Consider the following 18,397-nt stretch of genomic DNA (forward strand, 5'->3'; position numbering starts at 1 on the left):
GCAAGGTTAACGACAGTGAAGGCAGGGGGTAGAGGTAGATTCTGAGTTGTTACATGCTACAGTAATGTGTGCACCTCCGCTGATGGTTGTTCAAATGTGCAGGAAGCCAAGTTTTACTTCCTGGGCATTAGGGAACTCTTGTCTCTCAATCCATCAGGGTGAAATGGGTCCCTGCTGTCACCTACCAACAGGACTGCAGTGACACGGAGAGCAGGCTTCGTTGTTCCCTAGGCGGAAGAAGTTCTCCCGGCACCTCTCACAGTGGGCACCATCAGTGTTATCCCGGCAATTGGTACAATGGCCACCGTGGCCCGTGGAACGGTAGAGCTCAGGATCAAAGTAGCATTCCTGCGATCGGCCACTGCAGTCACAGGCTGTCAAGCAAGACACATGAGTAGTGTCAGATCCATGTACTTTAAAGAATGGCATTTTAAAAGATGTCAGTAAAATCAAACAATTACTTCCCACATGTCTGTGAGAGATACGGTGGTGACAGAATAAGAATGACCACCAGATGCATTGTTCCTTAGAAATAAAACAAAAAACCAGTATGTCAACAAAAAGTTTATATAGCCAGATTATCAGCTAACCAAGAAATATTCATCTTTATTTTTAAAAAATAGGGTTATCATAAAATATAAGGAATTCCCATGCTCAGAAAATAATCTGCCTCCAGGTAGCTATTCATTTACAGGTAAAAGCCAACTCAAACTACAATTTTCCTGGCTCTTTATGCTTCATTTCCAATTCTAACTCCAAGAACAAGGTGCCAATTTACATACAAGCACTTCTACCTTTTTAGACCTCAGGCAATTTAAAGACATTGAGACATTAACTTTCCAAGTGCCAGATTACTTGCATATCCATTCTGGGAAACCTGAGGTGCATGAACCAAGATAATTTCCTCTGTGGATGGAGCAGAATTAAAGGGAATAGATGCTCCTGACACATCTACCTCCCAGGAGCCACAGTTCCAACAGGGTTGTCTGTTAAGCACAACCACATTTTAAGAACAAGTATCTTCAGTCACAAAGTCTTTGAAACATTTATGTTAAGGTGATTTTTCTCCCAATTATTGATTCTGCCCAGAGTATATAGTAGTATCTTGAGTGCTAAATAAAGTTTTGTTTGATTTCTAGATAGAGCAGGACCTGTTAACCTTTTAAAAATATTTGAATATTCTTTTTTCCTTCCCTTCCATATAATCAGTTCTTTTGTGGTGTTGCAACTGAAAACATTTTTTTTTTTCTTAAGAAACTTGAATCACAGCACAAAACCTATAATTTGAGTTTTGTTGTTAGTCGTATAGTTCCCTTTCCATCTTCTATTGCTCCTTCTCTTCCCTCAAGCTGCCCAATTACCCCTCAATCAGTCCATCCCACCTACGAGGTCTGCTGCTCTGAGACTATGAAGCAGAGCAATCTGTGTCCACACTGATCCAACCCAGAGCAAAAGCAGATCTGTGCCTCCCTCAACAACAGCTCGTATGAGAGAAGGAAGCTACCATTTTTCTCTTCCCTAGCCTCAGCATCCTGAGAGGACTGCAGTCCTATCTCAACACCCCAAAACTTCACTCTTTGAAGCACCACGGTGTTGAAGAGAGACCAAGGAGGAAAGCAAATTGACTTATTTCTTCATTGAAAGTTCTTAACTAGAGCAGCCAGTTTGCTGGCTGTGGTAAGCTGGCAATATTTCACTTGCTTTTCTTATAATTTCCTGCGTGGACCAGAAATATAATACCATTAAGAATACTTTCCAAAGCTATGAGGACTTCATTTTTGTCTTTTGCCAGCCTTTATTATATAGCTTCCAACACTGGGTACTTCAATACAGTGATGGAATTAAAGAAGCTCCACCAAGTGCACAGAAATGCTAGAGGAGGCTGTGAATTTTATCTGTAAGTCTGGAATTTGTTTGAGGGAAGAAAAGATGGATAAGAAAATCTGCTCCAGGCACATCAATGAAAATACTCATGAGTCAAAATAAACCCTTCCCAAGGTTTCTGCCAATAATTTCTGCAAGTTCACAGTGTCTTCTTTCGTATTACATTTATTCCCAAGACAGTATGATGAAAAATATTTGTAAGGGCAAAAGAACATCATGGCTGTCTTAAAAGTTTGTTTGTGTTAATCCCTTGGCAAATGATGATTCCATGGTTTCTTTCCTGGGAGGTTTCTTTCTTTATCTGTTCAGAATAAATCATAACACTATAAAGAAATAAATAACATGTTATCTTTTTCATTTTGTCTTTTTCAAGACTACAGAACCTACTCTTCCTCCCAAAGATACCAGTTCTCCACAGTGGCAACAGAAAAATTTTCCCCACTGTACTTGTTAGTGAGATAAAGGAAAAACAAGTTTGAGAAATAATCTTTTGATTAGTCTAGAATTCACTGTACCTGACACATGCTAATCAAGTTGTCACTTGAGTAAATTAAATTAGCATTGATAGGAAGAACAATGTAATAAGCCTTCTGTATCTGTGGGTTCAAAACCCAGAGATTCAAACAACTGCCAATCAAAAGTGTTTGGGAAAAAAAAAAAAGTGTCTGTATTGAACACAAACAGATCTTTTTCCTGTCATTATTACCTAAACGATCCATTATAAGAATTACCTATACAGCAGTTACAATGTATGGGGTAACAGAAGTAATCTAGAGTTCATTTTAAAAGCATATGGAGGGGGGTGCACAGCTTACATGCAAATACTATGCCATTTTACACAAGGAAGTTAAGCATCTGCAGATTTCAGTATTTGAGGAGGGTTGTGGAACTGAATATTGAAGGAAGGTTGTATTTTAAAGGGCATTAAAGAAAAGAGTAGCATATTTTAGTGGGACCTGTAGGTCCAGTATTTGAATCTAAGCAAATTTCCAAACCTCGATGCTGCTGCTTCTGTGCTGGTACTCATGAAGGAGACACAAATGATCCCTGTTTATCTTCACAGTCAATTGCTTTTGTCTATGATTTTCCTCTGACACACATGCAATTTGCTACTCTCAGACTGCAGAAAGGATACGCCTTTCACAGTTTTCCTTTCTGGGAGGAATAAAGAAAGGCCGGTTCCTCCTTCTACCTCTGGAAGTCCTTAAGACAATAGGCAGACTGAGCTCACGGGCACTCACGCAGGCACTCGCTGGCACTTTCAGCAGTTGCCCTCCTCCACGGCCGGTCATTGAAGAAAGGCAGGCACTTTTCACAGTCCACTCCATACGTGTTATGTTTGCAATTACACACCAGCTTGTCAAATTCATTCTTCACACACTCGCTGGCATGTCCATTACATTTACACCTGGAAAGAGAGGAGACGTCCCCAAGAATGAACTCCTGCAAGTTCCCAGAAATGATGCAGAAAAACTATGTATACAGAGAACCAGAAAGAACCAAAGAATGCTTTTGAGTTTTACTGTTCAAAATGTAAACTAAGGAAATGAGCAAGACTAAGTTAAAAGAAAGAGTAGCTTTATTTAAAAGGGCATAGGGCATTAACCAGGTGTGAAAGGAAAGCCCCTCACAGTTGCTGAGGACACCTGTAGGATCAATTCCTGAACTCAGGTGTGTGTTGAGAGGCAGCAGGGTACCGGGGTTAAGAAGGCTACAGTGGTTAAGAAGGGCAGGGAGCAATCCCAGCAACTCAGGAGGATTACAAGTTTCAGGCCAGCCTCAGCAACTTAGTCCCTAAATAAAAAATTTTAAAAGAACTGGGGATGTAGCTCAGTGGTGAAGTGCCACTGGGTTTAATCCTAAGGACCACAGCAATGTAAAAAAACAAGCTCGTGGAGTAGGAAGTCAGGCTGCCTGGGTCTGAAACCCCTGTCACTCACCAGAGTAACTGAACCTCACCTGTAAAGCAGGGATGATGACAATGTCTACCTTGCAGGATTATTGTGAGGATCAAGGAGTTGCCTCATTTATGTGCTCAGGATTGCAGAGGCACATATATCATATATTGCCAATAATCTGGCATACTGATTTCAATGTGCAGGTGGTGAGACACTAAATTAGATATGTCGTCCTCCATGTGAGTACCCAGGAGTGAGAATATTCCCTCAGGCTGCATGGGATAAGACTCCCTGAAGGATTCCCGAGATGCAGGTATGGTCATAAACTAGCACCCAAGGACCCCTGTGAATACTAACTGCATGGTGGAGCAAGGACACTCCCTCACAAGTTTCCTTAAAGACTGTGGCCAGTTTCATAGCTCAACAATCATTTGAAAATACACGCAAACACTCTGGAATCATCTAAAGTGTGCCAGGATGAGTCCCAAATTCAGATTTCCTGCTCTCGTCCTTCCCCTGAGCTGTTCTCCTTGGCTGCTGCACAAGCTTAGATATCTTCTGTGACCTAAAGTTTTACTTGTCTACAGCTAAACTCATCATCTCCACCAAATTAGCCCATCTTCTTCACTCATTGTGTTAATGGTAGTACTTTTCTCCTAGATCACTGAACCTTAAAATCATTTTAGACTAAGTCTTGACAATCAGTCCTACATAAGAAAATGGATCTGTATATTCTTTTCTATTCCATTGTCTCCAACACCTGATATCAGGTATGTGTTACCTAACACCTGACTATATAGCATCATAACAGAAATATGAATTCTCTAATTATATCCTACATTCACTCTGCTGGATACTAATTTCCATAATCCACTGTTTTGATATCACTGCCTATTCCAGAAAGTATGCCTGATATCTCATTGGTTACAGTTTTCATTACTTTCACTAAGCATCATTACCAGGAACACAATGTGCAAAAGTGATGTTTCTGCTCTTGGTATGTCATAGGCTCATACAAGGTAAAAAAGTACAAGATTCTTGACATCCTATCTAAGGTCTTGGGCCACTAAATTATCATTCAGGTTAATAGTTCTACAAACTTATGTAAGACATTGTTATGGTTTGGATGTGAGGTGTGTCCCAAAAGCTCATGATGAGCCTAACCCAGTTGATGAATTAATCCCCTGACTGGTTTACTGAGTGGTAACTGAAGGCAGGTGGAGTGTGGCTGGAGGAAGTGGGTCCCTAGAGGCATGCTTTTGGAGTATATATTTTGTATCTGGCAAATGGGTTCTCTCTCTGCTTCCTAATCCTCATATGAGCCAGTTCTCTCCATCATACTCTTCCACCATGATGTTCTGCCTCACCTCAAGCCCTGAGGAATGTCTATGGACTGAGACCTCTAAAACTTTGAGCACCAAATAAATTTTTCCTCCTTAAAATTGTTCTTGACAGTTGTTTTAGTCACAGCGGCAAAAGAGAGCTAAATGAACTAAAATGAACATTTTTCTTACTTCAAGTAGGTTTATACTCTCCCATCTCTGACTTTTGCTCCTGGCCATGGCCATCCTCCTGCACCCAGTCCAGATGTCTTTCCTCCTTATCCAAATCCTACCCATTCTTCAAGGCCCAAATAAGATCCTCCTGCTCTTCTAGCCTGACAGTTCTGGGTCATTCTTGACATATGGCATTTTTCTATTGCTGCTTGATATTTTTATACTTAAAACATGTGACCATACTAGCACAGGTAGAACATTCTTATCCCTTGGGATGAGAAGAGTTTGGGATTTTTCCACAGTTTTCAGAATATCTGTATACACATAATGAGAAATCTTGAGGCTGGAACCCAAGTCTAAATATAAAATTCATTTATGTTTCATATGCACCAGGGCTGAAGGTAGTTTTATGTCACATCTGAAGTGTGCCTGCATTTCAATGATGACCCATCACCTGGGATCAGGTGTAGAATTTTGCATCATGACAGCACTCAAACAGTTTTAGCTTTTGAAACATTTCTAATTTCTGGATTAGGGACTTTCAACCAGTATTTAAATTTCTATGCATTCATTCATGACCTGCTGCTTTTATTTGGAAACTTCTAGAAGGTGAGGCCTTCTCAGAAGGCCAGTCTTACTCTTCCTTAGCAGTCTTGCTTGCCTGTGCTGGGGCTCTGCATTTAAATGGTCAGTATGTGTTAAGGTATTGGTTTGACAAGGTTTTGTTTTCTCTGGAAACTAAGTGATTAGTTTCCAGAGAAATATTCTAGGTTGCTGCCTGTCCTTCCAGATATGTATTATCCCTAAGTCCTGCCACTCTTGCTGTCAGTAAGGAAAAAAAAAAATCTAGCAACAGCATGGATGCAGCTGTAAACAAGGCGCTACAGTCACTTCTACAGTAGAGCACCTCCAAGGCAGATTTAATGATTGCTTACCTGCCGCCCACAGCGAAATCAGAGATTGCATAATAATAGGACTTGAGAACTTTGGGGTCATTAAACACTTCATCTCCAAAAGTGTTCAGGCGATTGAGAGTCACTCTGATGTCAGTAGCTGTTACCCACTCCTGTCAGGGAGCAAACACAGAAATATAAGAGAGTACAGGGACTCTGATGAGAGACATAAATGTGATGACGTTTTCTAAATAGTTCGTGTATAATCTAATGTTTGTCCTTTTCTAGCACTAAATCTATTAAAATACTCAATGACTCCTTTAATTTCCTGATGTTTTTCTCCTCCTAGATTCTTCCCTTCTTTACTTGACACTATTACTTTAACATTCAGGCTAGAAGAAGCAAGACTAGTTTCTTCCACAAGACTGTTCAAAGGTTTAAGTGAAACACATATTTAAAAGACTGGTGTACAGGCTGGGGGTTGGCTCAGTGGGGAAGTACTTGCCTAGTGTGTGCAAGGCCTTGAGTCCCACCCCTCGTACGACAAAAATAAATAAAAGGCTAGCATATATTAGGCGCTCAATACATGTGTCACTTCTCCCCATACCACATCTACAACCCAAATGCAGAGACCAGCTCAGAGGTCACAGAGCACCACACTGTTCTAGATATGCCTCCCTATTCCCGTTCTGTACCATGTATCCCTCTCCTCCTGGACCCAATCCCTACTAACAGATCTGAGGGAAATACCCACATGTGAACTTGGCATTGGTTTGGAACAATGAAATGTGGCCTTTTGTCTTGACCTTTCCCACAGCATCACTTTTTCCATGAGGTCTTCCCTGGTCACCCTACCTAAATGGCTATCCCTCCCCAGCTCCCTACTTTCCTTTCCTGTCCTATTTGTATCATCTGCTCCCACCATCTGACTGTAAGCACCAGGTGGCAGGCTGTCAGTGTCTGTTTTGATTACTGTGTTCAGTGCACAGTAGGTATGCCAAACGAACAAATGAACCTGAAGAGCCCACGTCTGACCACGTTGGAACAAAGGTTCCACAGCTTTCCCCCAGGTTTCACCAGATCTGAGCTCTGACACCAAATGCCCCTTCACTGAACTGACTTAATCAGACATTAATGTGCATGGTAGACTGGTACAACAACAATCCCATGAATCCCGCCTGCCAGAGCCTTGCCCTGTGCTGACATTTTCCACACTGTGCTTGTGTGTCTGGCTGGTTTGGGGGAGGAGACATCAGCAAAGGTGACACCAACAGGCTTGTCTAGCATTTACACACAAGGACCTGCCCTCCTGGGACACTTCCTCCCCTGCATGGGAAGCCAAGTCCTGCCTTCTGAGGACGGAAGATGACCTGCTGTGTGAGTGAACCCAGGCCAACTAGAATCACGGAGAAAAATAAACCACGGATGTTCAGAAACATTAAGTTTTGGGATGGCAGATCATGTGTGTCCACCCAAAGGTACCAATTCTGCTCTAAGTCCTGGGGACCTTCCTAGGCATTACAGGTCAGAGTCACCTTCAGAGGTGTAATGAGCAAGTGCAAAGGTGCAGGCATCTATGCTTCCAGAAGGCTCCACGTGAGTAGGGTGACACATCTCTGCTTAAGAACCACTGCCTTAAACTATGCCAAAATGGCACACAGAGCAACATGGAGAGCTCATAAAAGCTAATCTCTTTGACACTTTGAGTATAATTAGAAAGAAGAAGAGATGATGACTTCACTGCATCCAGTCTTGGAATTCCACAACTACTCCCACTCACGGCCACAACCATTGGAATTTGTTAGTTGTCTGTAATGTAAATAACTAAACATACCCCTGTTTATTGCTTTTTTAACTTCTACCACCTGCACCTTGATCAAAACTCTCCATGAAGGAGGGCTGACGCTTAGCCAGTGTTGTTTCATCATGAGCATCTTAAAAAGAGCAGACGCTAGAGCTGGACTTCACAGGGCCTGAATCTCAATTCTGCCACTTAAAACTGTGATCTAGGGCAAGTTATAAGCTTTCTCAGCCTCTGATTCCTCATCTGTAAAATGGAGATAATGAAAGTAACTTATGGAGCTATTATGAGTTAAAAGAATCACTATCTCTTAAGAGCTTGGATTAGCACTTGCCACATTATAGCACAAGTGAGTAATAAATGCTGTTATTACAACAATGTATGCTTTGAAATGCTCCTATACAGTGAAAGCAGGAAGGGCTGCCTCCTCCATCTGGGAGCCTGCAGCTTCTGGAAGGAGAGGACATCTGTCTCTCTCCTCACTGTCAGACCAGCTGACAATCCAGCCCACTCTCCTTGGACATGGGACATGCGGACCACAGCTCTTACATCCAGAAACACATAATTAAATGAAATGACCAAATTATGCAGATGCCTATAGCATTTTTACCACATGCATTCTCATTAGTTTCTATGGCATAAATAGCAGCAGATGAATTTCCACAGCAGGGGAAGCTGCTCAAGACATGTGACACTAAGACACATAGTTAGCACAGGCACCAAGAACCACAGCCACAACTTCATTACACAGCTCTTGCCTGCTGACCATACTGTTGCCTGTCCAGGACAGGAAAACACAGCAATCTGCTGCAGGAAGAAACGAGGCTGGCAAATGCTTCCTGGTATGGCCTCCCCCCAGCGTTTGATCTTCTGCTTTTCCATCTATCCGAATCAACTGTTCTTTCTGCCGTTCATTTTGAACATGGCCTACTCCCATTCCAAGAAACATTTTTCTGAATGGCCTCTGCAAACATATTCACTGTTCACCATAACTTCAGAATTTACCAAGTACTTTCACATTCGCCATCTCCCAGCAACCCTCAAAGGAAGGAGGGAACTAACTGGTCCCACCGAGACACATACTCTTTGATTTGGCACTGTTCAAAACCATACAACCAAATTAGTGAGAGTCCTTGAACATAATAAATTTCAGAGAGGAAATAATGAGAGAACACTAAAGTTTTCAGAAGACTCAGAAAAACAGCAGGATTTCCTATTTAGAAATCATAACAGGTTTTCATAAAATGTACACAGCATTTGCAAATCCACATCCAGTCTTCCTTGTCTCAGTCGATGAACACAGGCCACCCCAGCTAGATGATAACCGCAGCCACATGACAGTTGCCGCAGTCTGGCTGCAGCAAAATAACCCGGGGGTGGGGGGGAGGTGATGAGGAACTTGTGTAGATTGATACAGCAGGAGTGGGAGCCGTTTATTGTAGGACCGGAGGGGTATATATACATTACACACAGCTTATCTTAATTAACATAAACTAGATACAGCAGTCAACCAATAAGGAATCTCCACACTTAATGGCTCGCTGGTGTTACTTCACAAACCACTCCCTCTGCAAAATGCCAGGCGCCATCTTGACTTGTTTACAGACTCTAACAGACAGTAGTGTCTCCAACTCTGTGTTCATGTGCTGAGACAGGCACAGGGCTCAGAACTCTTTCCCATTATCCAGCTAGATCATACAACAAGTTTACAGAAATCTAAGTAATAGAAGACTCCAAATCAGGGTACACAAGGAAAGCACATATAGAATTGGTTAAAAAAAAAATCTTTAATTTCTTCTGCCGTTAGACAGGGAAAGGTTTTTATCACAACACTTAAGTGCAATACCATGGGTACCTAACTGGTACCTCCACTAACACCCATCCTTTCAGATGATGAAGAATTCTCACAGTGATTGGCAGAAGAGCTAGAATAAGCACAATCAAAATCTCCCTATGTAATAATGGAGGAAGGTGGCATTCTTAAGTATCTTGCTTCAACTGTTCCCCCTTGCTAACTTAAAAAAAAAAAAATGCTTTTTATTTTTGTCAAATCAAAGAGGTAAGAAAAAATGCAAGAATACTTGGGTAGATTAGGTCCCCATTATCTTCTTCCAAAGGTCAGAAGCGGAATATTTCTGCCTCAAGTGCACCGACTAAAATCAGAATTGTTCAACTTGTTAAAAATTCGTAGTGTCCATGCCAGGGTATCTTTGCAAGTGCATAAGGACGTGAGAACAAACCAGATGGTAGTAAGAAAATAATTTCCCTGGCACAAACAGCAGAAAACTCAGGTGTCCATCAGAAGTAGGTTCCACTCTGATCCCCACCTCAGCAGTGGGGCTCCAGGCCCACTGCCTGACTTTCTAGCACCTGGTACGTGGAAGAGCTACCCGGTCCCCGCGCCATGCTGTGGCTACCTACCTGCAGAACAGGACTATTGTCAAAGTTGTAGGCACTGGGCCTGCCTTCCAGGGTCGAGAAGGCCACATTGCCTCCGGTGAGGGGAGAAATGTCACTGAACTCATCAGTACACAAGGCCTGCTGCTCATCCCCTCCTGTCCTGATAAAGCCACGGCTGGCCTTCAGGTAGGTGTTCTCGCAGGAGCCACTGTAGTACTGGTAGGGGATCCAGGGCCCATCCTCCCGCGTGCGCTTATAGATGGCGAAGCTCTCGGGGCGGCTGGTATGGAACTTGAGGCGCACGTAGGTGATATCAAAAGCTTTCCCTGTGGGACAAACACACGAGAGTTCATGAGCCCTAGGAGTGAAGGCCAGGAAACCCCTCCATTCCTAGTTTGGTCTGGAAGATACAAATCTCCTGTGCACATTAGACCAAGACAACCCCAGAGCACATCACATGCTGGCTATGTCAAGTAGGACACCCTAAAACTGCAAGCAGTGTACATTTTCCCACAGAAGACAAAGTACAGATGGGTTCAAACATCAGCTCGTAAAGACCTGTTCATGACATACATTGCTGAAACTCTGTTTGCTATGAAAACTGGTAGCATCAGTACTTTAAAAAAAAAAAAAAAACTAAATTAAAAACATTTATTCTTAAATCTGGTGCTTCAACAAAAGCTTAATTAACAGATACAAAAATATTTGCTGACTTTCTAAATGGTCTACTTGTAAGACTTTTAAAATCTCATTCTTTATTAAACATTAATGTCACTCTTGATGCAATACTATTTACTCATCCAAATTAAGAAACAGAGATTTTAGGAAGGGAAGTAGTGTCTGGGAGATGGAGCAGGAAGTAGAACAGGAAAGAAGAAAAAAAAAGTTCTCCTTCAGAAGTTCAACAAAGAGATGGGAAGAAAAGAGGCTTAAAGAGATTGTACTTGGATGTGTTCAAAAGAGAATACATGAGTCAGAAACTCTGAGAAGGGCAGGAAAAGGGAGGAGTCGATGGGCCGCCACCCCTCTGGAAGAAGAGTCACTAGGTCAGACAGTTCCCTGCAATAACCAGTGCACAGTCTTATGGTCAGGATGGCTTGGCTGCCAGCCAACGTGTTCAGATGGGTAAAAGAAAGAATGTGCAACTGTGTTTAGTCACCATTCACTCACACACTGGGTCTTTTTGTTTCTATCAATATCACTATTTTGTTACTTTTATGTACAGATCCCAATTTGGTCAATAAGTATAGTTGGGTAAAACTAACACATTCGGACCTGAGCCATATACTGGGGGACAGGAGAAGCTTATTAAACTTGGGACAGCCTTCTCACAAGTGAATTAGCTCCTCAGGAATAACCATCCCGACCTCTCTGGCAATGCCCTCTTATTGGTGATAAGGAGATTCATGGTGTCTGTTCAGGCCACGCTCTTTAAAACTCAGCTTTATCCACAGCAAAACTGATATGATGAGCTAAATCTATTTTTCAACTGGTTCATATTTCTGCTCTTGCCATTTTCTCTTCTGTAAAAATGAGGATGATGGTACTGGCCAAATTCTACTGTTATATTGCGTGCATGTAATGATAAGTAACAACAAATCCCTCCATCATGTACAACTATAATACATCAGTTTAAAAAAAAATGTAGGAAAAAAAAATTAGGATGATATTCCCTGCTCCACCCACCTCAAAGGTTGTAGGAAGGTCAAACTAAGACCTTGCATGTACCTGATGAACTGAAAAACTTGATACAGATATAAAGCATTATTATGGTAAGATATATTTAAAAGATTATTAGACTAGGCCCCTGGATATGTTCACACATAAAGACTTTGCTGTAGCATGGACTACCAGGGTACAGGTGCCAAAGGATATATATGAATAAGGATCTGGCACCTAGGATGTAAGACAAGGCTTTGCCTGGACACAGACCACCTATACACAGTTAATGCACCTCATGTTAAAAGAATGCAAGTTTAACCTTTATTGTATCTATTGTGTCATCAAGCCCTCACCTCTGAATGAGACTCATTATCTCAGACATTCAAGAATGGTAAAACAATCTAATTGTATGCAGGAGCAGTTAGCTCAGGATGTTCAAAGGCGTCCTCACTAATCTGTGGATTACAGATTACCTTGCTTTTCTATTCTCTCTCTTCCTTTTGGACATCCTATTGTTCTTTAGCAAGCTGACTGCAGCTGACTGGGCCAAAGGAGAGAAGGTAGAAAGGACCAGGGGGTCTGTGTTCCAGATCAACTTCTGCCTCTTCAGGGAGGGGCCAGCAGCCCAGCTGAAGTCCCCCTCCACTGCACCATTAAAAAGCCATATTCTGAAGTAAATGGGCACATGTAGCTACTCTCACCATGACCACATCACACACCCAGGATGGCAAAACATCCAGAAAGTAATTCTGCCTGCATCAAACTCTGGAGCGGCCTAGCTCACAGGCACTGGCCTGGCCAGCTCTGAGGATGTTTCGGAGGTTCGGTTTCCATTTTACCCTCTTCCACACACTCTGTGGTGACCTCAGTGGAGGTGCTTCCTCACTTCCCCCCAAGACAGCCACAGGCACTGCCCTCAGAGTTGCAGTCAATCCAGAGTGGACACAGACAAGTGCAATTCTGTGGTGATTCTAGAATAGGGGAAGGGAAGCACGCAGGGGGGACCATGGAGGAAGGTCACCCAACCCAGTGCATGAGGTCAAGAAATGTTTCCTAGAGGAAGTGGCACCTAAATCCAAGACCTGAGGAATGCTTAGAGTTAGCTAAGCAAACAGGGGTCAGCTGCCCAGACAGATGCAATGCCCCGTATGAAAGTCTAAAGACTTTCCGGGAAGAATAAGGGCTTCTCAACACATCAGAACAAGAGAGAGGCTGGAGGGAGTCAACAAGAAGCAGAGCACGGAACAAACTCGACATAAGGGTAATGGCCAGCTTCTGAAGGGCAGACACCAGGACACAAGGCCACATTTCATGCTGTGGGCCCAGCGTGGAGATTAGAAGGGATGGAGCTGAAGACAGAGGTTAAGACAACGTAGTGGGGGGCACGGGCTCAGGGGTAGAGCGCTTGCCCACTATGTGTGAGGCACTGGGTTCCATCCTGAGCAGCACACAAATACATAAATAAATAAAATAAAGGTACTGTGTCCATCTATAATATATATATGTATTAAAAAAAAAAAAAAGATGATGATGTGCTGGTGCTCCAAGGGAGATGGCAGAGGCTGAATTTAAGGCAGGGACAGTGGAATGAAGAGAAGCAAAAGGATCTCAGGAGGGGTAGGAGGAAAGCCCAGCTGAAGGCCCCCTCCACTGCACTGTTACCACTCTGCTTCCCTCAGCCGCTCTATCCCAGTCCATGAGGTGGAAAGATTAAGAACAACATTCAGTTCTCTAGTTTAAAAACAACCAAATGGAGAGTAGCAGCATTCACTAAAACAGAGAACAGGGCAGGGTAAGCAGGCAGGGGTGACGATTTGGGGTGACTTCAAGTCAAAGAGGAAATGAGTAGAAGGGAGCTGGATGTGGGTGGTCTGAAGGCCCAAGAGACTTCTGAAACACACAGCTTTGGGGGCCATTAGCATGTCAATGGATACTAAAGATCAGGGCAAAGGGATGAACCGTGAGCCACCTCAGAGCTGATTTTCCCCATCACCCAGGTGAAAGAGCCAACAGAGCAAGCTATAGGAGCAACCACGGATAAGAGAAGCCGAGGAAACTGACCAAGGAGCATCCATTGCCTGAGCCACAGAGAGGCCAGTGCTGCATCTGAAGCAGTTCCAAGCGCAGGAATCACAGACCCTGGAACGGAGGATGGACAACAGGAAGGTGCAAGATGCGTGGTCAGCCTGCTCTGGCACTGGGCCAAAGGGCAGCAGCAAGAAGGGATGAAAATGGGGGGAGTCCAGAGCCAAGGCAAGTTTCCTTTTCCCTTTTTCAGTGCACTTACTGCTGCTGTGCTGGGGTCCGCAGAGAAGGAAGTGCTGAAATACAGGCTGAGAAACAAGAACGGGATTCTTTGCTAGTTGATGGATGGTACTCACAGAGTAAATGTGCCTCTTCACTTTCTGGGTGCAAATGCAAGCAACTTTGTAAGTTTTAATGGACAGAAGTTGAAAGATTTCTGATAACTTTCTTTTTTTTTGGGGGGGGGGGTAACTGGGGATTCCTAGGGGCACTTAACCACTGAGCTAGATCCCCAGCCCTTTTTTATATTTTATTTAGAAACAGAGTCTCACTACAATGTGTAGGGCCTTGCTAAGTTACAGAGGCTGGCTTCGAACCTGTAATCCTCCTGCCTCAGCCTCTGGAGCCACTGGGATTACAGGTGTGCACCACACCAAGCTAACTTTTTCTTTTCTTGTAGTAAAAACAAAGGGCACCTGCACTAAGGGTTGAGGAAAATCTGGGGGGGGGGGGGGAATATTTAGAGAGTGTAAATTTCTAATAGTCAGTAGAGATCAGCAAAGAAAACTCACAAGAGAAGAGGAGCCTTACTGTGCAGGTAGACAACCAAGAAGAGGCCATCCCTGGGGCGGTGTGGTCCTCACAAGAGCATTTAGCACCCCTTGCCAGTGACGTGGAAAGACAATAAGACAAGGGGGCTGAAGTCCTGTCGAGGGACTTAGAATCTAGTCTGAATTAATAAGAAGAAAATACAGAAAAACAGAATGAGTTATCTCTGTTATCTGAGATGACCTGTAACCATGGATCATCAAGAACTGGAAAACTAACAGATGCCACTGAGAGCTGCATGTCCTCTTTCTCTCCCACCCTGCGACCCTACTCTTCAAATGTCCATACTACTCTCTCCACAGGTGACAAAATAAGAAGAGCTGGTGTGAATCAGGTGAACAGAAAACAGGTCCCATCTTCCGACAGTGACTCTCTGATTCTATCACTACACTTTGGGAGCAAGCAGCCGACAGTGTGACTTTGAGGTAAAGCAACCAAGCCTAACAATGAAGGAAATCAGTAAGTACAATCCTGGGAGGAATTCCAGCAACTCTACGAGTAGAACATCTTCCACTCCTCACCTCATGTTCACGCACTTGAAGACTAACATGGATGTGTACACCTTGAGAAAATACTTAGCTTCTGAATGTTCTACTGCTCTGCCCTGTCCTGCCTCATTGCTTCCATAAATTAAGAAGAAGAAAAAAAAACATCTCAAGTGCAGCTGTTTAGAATGAAGCACACAAAATTAACTAATATCTTTTGCTCTGAGTCCCACTGTTCATGCTGGCTGAGGGAATGAGAAGGGGCTGACTGAACAATGAGAATCTAGCCATTGTTCAAAAAGGGCCAAGCCAAGAATTCCATGTAAACCTCCTACGTGGGGAAGTATTTCTAATCTCTGAGTAGGAGCAAGACTTCTGCAGGATTGGATTCAAGTCCTGACTGCTGGGGAACATAAATGCTTCTCTGTTATGTGCAACTCAGAAAAATTCCATGAGAATCTTGTGACACAGCCTCTTTTACATTTTAGTAATGAATGACAAGAGCCATGCAGAATTTTACAAAATTTCAAAATGCCCTTCCATGGCTTGAATTAGAAGAAAATTAGCTCATTCTAAAATATCAAATTAGGAGTCACTGGTTCACCCTTGTTCTTCTATGCTAATTCTATAGAACTCTTTCATGCTGACTCTTTTAGAAAATGGAAGTTCTTCCCGAAGCCAGACTTAGGAATATAAAACTTAAATAAAGTTGTAGCACAAAGTCAACTGGAGATGGTGTATGTTTAGGCTACTAAATAGGATTCTCCAAACAGTTAACACAAACAGTAGACACAGAAAGCAACTATTTGAAAACGTTTTCAATTTTGTTAGCATAACTGCTGGCCGAAACAAGAGTTCCCAGGACAACATGTCCAGCTGCATACCAGCTGTTATTGTTCCACCTCAGCAGACGGACTGCACAAATAGAGCCTCACCAGTCAAGATGACCCAGAGCCAAGTTAATGCTGCAACTGGGATCCTCAAGCAGACCCGGCCAATCAGAACACACCAAGAGAACAACTGAGCAAACATGGGAAGGCCCGAGGTGATCTGAGTACAGCGCAGCCCTTCCAACTGCGGGAAAACTCACCCTAACTGCCGGTTGGAGAGCTGGTTTCTACTGCCCCAACCCATCCTCAGAACCAAATGCTCTAAAATCTCACCCTGTTCCTTTCCCCTAAATTTCAGTGCTTCTTGTTCAAGGTCTCTCCCTTGTCAATCAGCCAAATGACCACAGTGCAAGGGGCTAAAAGTACACAACCACACAAATGACCAATGAAGACAAGTTACCTTTATAGCTTATTTGAGTTAATTGTTATAATTATGATTACAGCAAATGTAATGGAACTTATAATTTAATAGTCTCTCTAGAATCAACAAAAGGCTGACAGCCATATTTTTAGTACAAGCAATAAATACTTCCATCAACGACATAAAGACATGCTGAGATGAGCAGAGCTGGAATATGGAGAGTCTCAATTCTATGTGGCCTCAGTGATAAAAGAAAAGATAAGCACTTTAGAATTTTTTAAAGCTAATAAAATCCTATACACCAAAGGCTCTTTATAAAAATAATGGTATGGTTAAAACTAAGGAGTCACAAGGAAAACAAGTTTTGAAACAGACTATGGTTTTGCAGAAGATAAATCGGTAATCTCTTATGAAAACTAGATTTTTCCATAAAGATCAAATTTAAAGTTTAAGTCCTTTAAAGAATACACTTCTAATCCCTCTCTATTGTTCCCAAAATACCACTTGATGCTATCCTCCAAAAGTACAATCTTTCTGCTTGCATTACCCAAATGCAATCCCCAAAAATGCCATATGCTCTTCAGCAAACTGAAGGGCCAGAATTAACTAAAGATGAGTTCACAGGACATGAGAACAGAGAGAATATGAACACAGAACATTCTTAACTGAATCCAGAATGTCAAACATGCTTGAAGGGTAATGTAAAAATGGATGCAAATTAGTTAGAGGCTACAGATATTTTCCATTATCTAGACGTAAAGTAAATCAACCCTAACATACATGTTTTTGACATTTTACGTGATATTTTCACTGAAAGAGACAAGACTGCCAAGTGAAATTCCAAGCCAAGCACTGAGGAATAAGCCTTTTTAGCCCAAACCTCCGGCTCACGGGATTTAATACCAGCCCTAATTCAGGCCAGTAGGTCACAGACGCCTGCCATCCTCCAGCCAGGCAGGACTGAGGCTGCCTCCTCTCCCACTCACACTAGCTGAGCCGAAATCCCACACACAACCAAACACAGCCCTAGCTATGGTAACTGACAGACATGCAGGACTTGAGGTCATGGAGGACAAATACAGTAACACCAAGGAAACAAAACACAAAGGCAATGACACAGGAGCTACGTAAGTAAAACCTACATTTTAAAAAATGTGTAACTGTTAAAATACAAAAGAAAACGACGCCAAGTTTTATAGAAGCTCTTTCATATTCTGCAACATTCACACACACAATTGATAATGGATTATAGTTTGGCTGGAGTCCATACAGGAAGGTGAAGAATGGTAAAAGAATGCTGAGAAAAAGAATAACCTGATGAGAGAAAAAAAAGGTTCTAACTTCTGATCATAATAGTAAAGTAACAGACCAACTCTAATCATCCCATTCCCACACACAAAAAGCTGGTTAATAGTGTGCTTTTTTTTTTTTTTTTTTTTTTTTTGGTGCTGCTGGGGATTGAACCCAGGGTGTTGTGCATGCTAGGCAAGCACTCTACCAATTGCGCTATATCCCCAACCTTAATAGCGTGCTTTTAATCATACAACGATTATTTGCTAAGAGAATCTGCCTGAAAGTCCACTGTGGCAGTACCATGCTCCTCCAATCTCTCGTTTTGTTCGAATGCCTTCTCCTCTCTAGATTCTTGAGCTCCTAATAAACTTGACCCTTCATCCCACTAGATCCATATACTATTTGCATCTTTCTTCAAAAGAAAAAATAGCTACAAACACCATTAGCTGTCTTAAATACACAAACGGCTCTCTCAGTTTTC

General features: G+C 42.6%; 1 protein-coding gene across 1 annotated transcript in view; it reads right to left on the minus strand.

Moving 5' to 3' along the window:
- Lamc1 (laminin subunit gamma 1) overlaps positions 1-18,397 on the minus strand; it is a 107,871-nt gene that overhangs the window by 30,939 nt on the left and 58,535 nt on the right. The window contains 4 exon segments of the mRNA XM_015491717.2: positions 186-374; positions 3,126-3,292; positions 6,214-6,344; positions 10,394-10,698. Coding sequence (XP_015347203.1) covers positions 186-374; positions 3,126-3,292; positions 6,214-6,344; positions 10,394-10,698 — 792 coding nt within the window.

Source organism: Marmota marmota, unplaced genomic scaffold (assembly GCF_001458135.2).
Source record: "Marmota marmota marmota unplaced genomic scaffold, marMar, whole genome shotgun sequence".
Classification (NCBI taxonomy): Eukaryota; Metazoa; Chordata; class Mammalia; order Rodentia; family Sciuridae; genus Marmota; species Marmota marmota.